At 46.8% G+C, this 6000-nt stretch overlaps 1 protein-coding gene across 1 annotated transcript in view; it reads right to left on the minus strand.

Moving 5' to 3' along the window:
• The window catches only part of Kiaa1217 (KIAA1217 ortholog), a 266366-nt gene extending 265846 nt beyond the window's left edge, over positions 1-520 (minus strand). Inside the window, 1 exon segment of the mRNA XM_048367460.1 lies at positions 142-520. Within this exon segment, the coding sequence (XP_048223417.1) occupies positions 142-211 (70 nt within the window). The 5' untranslated portion in view covers positions 212-520.
• Positions 521-6000: the final 5480 nt, after the last annotated feature.

Genomic DNA, 6000 nt, shown 5'->3' on the forward strand with positions numbered 1-6000 from the left:
CGCACCACCTCCCAAGAAGAGGCTTTTTACAATGCATTTACTTATTTATTTTTGGTCGGTGCCCGGCGCCCGGGCGCTGGGTTAGGAAAAGCAAAGGCACGCAGGGAGGGACGCGCGTCCCCGAGGGGCGCCGTTACTCACCCCGCACCGCCCGGCCGTCCGCCGGGGAAGGCAGGCTCGGCTCCCCTCGCTGGCTTTCATTTTCCTCCATTGTCCCTGCCGGCCGCCCAGGCTTCTCCCGTCTGTCTTTGGAAACTTCAGAACGCAGTTCTGAAAGCTCCCAGAAAGCGCCTGGAAGGGGCCTGGGGAGAGGGGTGGGGGTAGGGGGGGGAGGCGTGGGGAGGAGGGGACCCTGGAAACCCCACCCCGAACGAGTCAACCACTCCTGGGCAAAGTCTCCCCGCCTGGAGAACACTGCATTCCAGCGCTGGGGCCTGGCTCGTCCCCGTCCCGCCGTCCTCCTGTCCCTCGGTCTGTCCGTCCACCCTCGCCGATCGGTCCCTGGGGGCTTGGGGATTCCAGGGCGCCCCCCCTCCCCCGCCTCTGTCCCCGAGGTGGTGGCGGTCGCCGCGCCCGGGCGGTCCCCAGCGCACGGCGCGCGCGCGCTCCCGGGGAGGCCCCAACAGGTGACCGGCCCGTCCTCGCCAGGACCCGGCCGGCCCGCTTCCCTCCCCGGTGGCCGCCTTCCCTCGCTGGGCTGCAAACCCAGCGAGGAAGAACAGCACTTCACACATGATTAGGGACCGGGACGTTTGCAGCAAGCCGGGGCCTCTAGAATCTGAGGGGCAAGCGCCTTCCTCAAGAGGGATCTACCTATGCATAAATTGCTGCGGAACCTTCACACGTTAGGAGAAAAGCCTTTAAACGGGTTTAGGTTTATTTATTTTAAAGGGCAACAAAAATGTTTTGAATGGTGTCAAATAAATAGTCCCCTCCCCCCCGCTAACTTTTGAGGGACCCATTAACATCTCTGAAGTGGTTTTGTGATTTCCACACAGTGGATTTCAGTCTCTTTGCTTGGATTTCTTTTATCTTTTAAAGTTTTCACTGACTCCCCTTTAGTTTCTGACTCCTCCCCTCCCCCACCACGCCCTTACATCTTGATCTCTCTCTCTCTCTCTCTCTCTCTCTCTCTCACACACACACACACACACACACAGACCTAGTAACTTCCACCTCCTGAATCTCTCCAGTTAATTACTTTAAAACCTCTGAAAGGCAATTAAAGTGCTTTTTTTCCCCCTCTGGATAGGCAGACTTACATCCAACATATTTATTCTCCTTTTAAGCCACCTACAAATATTTATTTTGTTCTTTACCCAGTCCTTGAAAAACTGGCAAATTTCCCAGAAAGTGAAAAATAGGAGGCACAATGTCCATAGCAAAGGATGGGAAAATAATCTAGGCAACTTTGGCCCTGTTGTTTCAGGGATCTCAATGGAACACGGTAACTGGGAGGAAGAGGGGGATGTTTTAACACTGAGGCCCCACATCACCCAGGGGGAGCATCAGCCTCTTGGCCATACCTTGACCCAATTTCAGGCCCATCCAGGCCAAGTTTTACCTTGATTTAGATCACGAATGTGTGCAGAACAATAGCAGCCCTGTCTGCCAGAGTTTGACCTTGAGTCACCTGTATGTTTTGGCAATCACTAGGGGACATATTTTGGCCACTTCGGACATAAAAATGCGGAAGTCTATGAAGGACAAAGGAGAGGCTCAAAGGGAAGGAGAGGCGGCACAGGAGTGGGTTATATGAGAAAGGGCTCCTTGACTCCTCACCAGATTTTTCTTGAACTCCAAGAAGATGCAATGAATGTTCTAGAAAAGTAAAGCCATGGCTCAGCAACATAAATACACACCATTGAGTTTACCAGGCAGAATACTCAAGGTCTCTATGACTTTGAGACACAGTAACTGGCAATTTTGCTTAAAGGAGGAACTGACCTTACACAGGTTGCCTGCTGGTACCCTGTGGCAAACACCCCAGGACTCATATTATTTCCTTAGGTACAAAATGTTCCTGAAGAAAGACAGGATCTGGGATCCAGACGATCCTGATTTTCAGATAGCTGTTGTCCATTTGTCTTCAGGCTATTAACACGTATTGATGGGGTAGGAGACATTCTGCCCCTACTATGTCTTACAATGTGTGTGAAGAGCCCCCTGTTATCAGTCCCCCACCTGACACTTGACACAGTACAGGAGCAAAACCTTGCAGATTCAAAAGGAAATATACATAGTAGTCTGTAGGGGCCACCAGCAATCACAATAGCAGCCTGCACAAAGCAGTCTTCCTCACTAGCTCAATCCAGACAGCAAAGATCCATTTGTAGATACAGAAAGTGCTATCCTGGGCAGTTTGGAAACCCGTGTCAGGGCAGGCTTTCAGGCCTCTGTTGATCCTGGGATTGGGAAAGATGAGAGGAGTTCCTGGTCACTACATCGAAACTCATGCAGATGGACATCCTCAGCTGTCTATGTGTTCATGCAACCTGCACATAGATAGTCCACAAAGCAAAGCTCTTTGAGAATGATATATTAAGAAAGACAATTAACATAGATCATCAAGAATCACAATATCAGCACATCAACTCATATGTTTACAGTAAATTCTCTCTCTCTCTCTCTCTCTCTCTCTCTTTTGCCAGTTGTGGGGTTTGAACTTAGGGCCTGGGCCTGGGCCTGAGCCTCTTTGTGCTCAAGGCTAGTGCTCTACCACTTGAGCCACAGTGCCACTTGCGGTTTTTGAGTGGTTAATTGGAGCTGAGTCTCATGGGTTCTTTTCTGCCTGGGCTGGCTTGGAACAGCAATCTTCAGATCTCACCCTCCTGAGGAGCTAGGAATATAGGCATGAGCTACCGGCACCCAGCTTCTTGCTCTTTTTTTCTCTCTCTGTCTTTTTGACAGTACTAGGGTTTGAACTCAATGCCTCCTACTGACACCCTACCACTTGAGCCAAGTTCCCAGCCCTTTTCTGCAATGGTTATTTTGTTTTTTTTCTCAGGCTTACTTCTAGACTGTAATCCACCTATTTTAAGCTTCCCATCCTAGCTGGGATGAGAGGGGCCCCAAAACATATTCACTTGAGTGATCCAACTTTCTGGCCATTCTTTAGGGAAAATATTTTCTGTATAAGTTTTGGGACTTTTGTTGTTCTTCCTTCGGAACAGGAACTGAAAATACTTAAAGAAGGCCCCTTAAGCACAGTGCCCACTGTACGATGCCTTGTTCCCTAAAGCACATATGCTGCTGAGAACTGTTCATCAATAGCTTCTTTGGGAAATAGCAGCTGTATTCTTAAATCTACCTATACCGGACACCTCAGAACTTCATGAAAATGATTAATTATTGTTAGTGCTCTTTACTGCAAAGATACGCTTCCTTCCAAAATAAACACTCTTTATATGAGAAGTTCATTGTACTTTTTTATTTGATTTCTGGCTTTAAATATAGTTATCACATTCAAATCTGCCTAGTATCATCCTTTGAGGTTTCTGGGAAAGGGGAAAGGACTTGAACTTTGTTTTTCCTTCAATCATATAAAGAGAGCTACACCAGGGGGCTACATTTTCAACTTCAAAGGGCAAAGGTGAAAGGCTATCCTTCCACTAATGGCTACACATAATGTATTTCACGACTTAAAGTGAACACAGGCACACACACACACACACACACACACACACACACACACACACACAGTCTTCGAAAAGTAAAGACAACGGGCTGGGGATATAGCCTAGTGGCAAGAGTGCCTGCCTCGGATACACGAGGCCCTAGGTTCGATTCCCCAGCACCACATATACAGAAAACGGCCAGAAGCGGCGCTGTGGCTCAAGTGGCAGAGTGCTAGCCTTGAGCGGGAAGAAGCCAGGGACAGTGCTCAGGCCCTGAGTCCAAGGCCCACGACTGGCCAAAAAAAAAAAAAAAAAAAAAAAAAAGAAAAGTAAAGACAACGAAGTAATAAAAGAAAATGTAAAGGTAATTTTTCAGTTATAGCTGGTCTATTACAGAACTAAACATACTGGGTTTTCCTTTTTTACTTTTTGGTAGTACTAAGGTTTGAATCAGAGCCTGAAGGCTTATTAAGCAGGCACTCTACCACTATGCCACACTTCCAGCCCAGATTGCTAACTTGGATAAGGTAACTTTAAGTAGCATTTTCATGATTTCATCTCAGTAGAAATCATGTCACCATCCTTTATATTTTCAAAGGAGAAAACATGGCTACGACTGAAAGACTGAATAGAATTATCCAGATATGTGTTGAATTTTGTTGTTTTTTTTATATCCTGTGATGAGAGAGATAGCTTAAAATAACTTGACATCAGGACACAAAAGAAATAATGAATGCTTGCTGAAGTCCTTAAAAGGACTCTGGAAGGCATGGATAACTGTGAGAACAGTGGAAAATAAGCCAACACGAATGTGCAAGAAGAGTCTGGTGTGGGATGTATATTACACACCAGGGTTCCAGGAGACAGGCTGTGGTGTCCCTGTGTAATTCAGAAAGAAAGGACATTTAACAACTGGGGAAACATTTGTTTTATGGCCTCTCCACTACATGGAGATAAAGGCTCTCTTACCCTAGTTTTGACAGCAAAATGGTCCGGTGGCTGAGACAACCTGAGACTTAAATATAAATCACTGGGAGAAGGACATGGGATGCTATTAATAATTAGAATTGGACAATAGATGCTCACCAGTATGATCCAAGATGAGGCTTGTGTGATCCTCAGGTTTCCAAAAATGAAATAAATATAGTAAGGCTGTTTGGAGTTTCTCAATAATGATCCTAGAAGAGAATATATTTGGGTGTATATGTATGATGATAGTGAGGTTTGATCTCGGGGCCCCACACTTTGGCTTAGTTTTTCTACTTAAGCTAGCACTCTACTTTCAGCCTTTTGCTGGGTGATTGGAAACAAGTGTCTCACAGCCTTTCTGCTCAGACTGGCTTTGAACCTTAATCCTCAGATCTCAGCCTCCTGAAGAGTTAGGATTACACGCCTGAGCCAGTGGTGCCTGGCCCAAGAAGATAATTTTAAGTTCCAATTAAAGCATGTATGATTCATCCATCAACTCTCACCTGCTCTGGACTGGGAAATCCTGTGTTCTCTACTTAAAAGTCTTCATTTTCACACATCCTGTGTGGATGGCAAGAACCAGGTAACCACTTCTACCTCCATTGTTCTCTGCAGATAGGAGAAGCCAGTCCTACATGACATCCTCAAAACCCCAGCCACTAAGGGAGGTGTTCCAGAGCTCCGCCCCCAAACTCAGGTCTCTCTGCTTGCCTTGGCACTGTCCAGTCCCTCCCCACAATTTCCTCCTACGATTATATAATATAAAACTGCACCCAGATACAATGTGGTAGTACTTAAAGGGTATGTGCTTTCTGTTCAAGAATCCATTGATGTTCATTTTTATCTGGGCTCTTTTATCTATCCTTAGTTGGGAGACAGAGCCGTGTGGAGCTGCCATCTGGGCTGCACATCTAAAAAATGGCCTTCAGTCCTGCTGTGTGGTTACTGCAGACTGATCTGGATTCCAGGTGGCAACTTTTTTTGTGTGTATGTGTGTGTGTGTGTGTGTGCACGTGCGTGCACGCGTGCATGTGTGTGCACCAGTACCAGAGCTTGACACATAGAACCTGGGCACTGTTTGTTGGATTTTTTTGCTCAAGGCTGGTGCTACCACTTGAGCCACAGCTCTACTTCTGGCTTTTTGGTGGTTAGCTGGAGATAAAGAGTCTCAATGGCTGGTTTTGAACCTCCATCACTCAGATCTCAGTTTCCCGAGTAATTAGGATTACAGGCATGAGCCACCAGTGCCCAGTTTAGTTGGCAATTTTAAAGTGGAACTTGCAGTGTGTAGAATGCTCTCCCCTTTAACTTCATTGCCTTTCTCATGGCACCCTTATCTGCCTTTCAACAGAGAGGGACAGGTGGTAAGGGACCTGCTTAGGCCATGTTCTGTCTGCCATCAAAGTGGTAGTGA

This window comes from Perognathus longimembris, chromosome 18 (assembly GCF_023159225.1).
Source record: "Perognathus longimembris pacificus isolate PPM17 chromosome 18, ASM2315922v1, whole genome shotgun sequence".
NCBI lineage: Eukaryota > Metazoa > Chordata > Mammalia > Rodentia > Heteromyidae > Perognathus > Perognathus longimembris.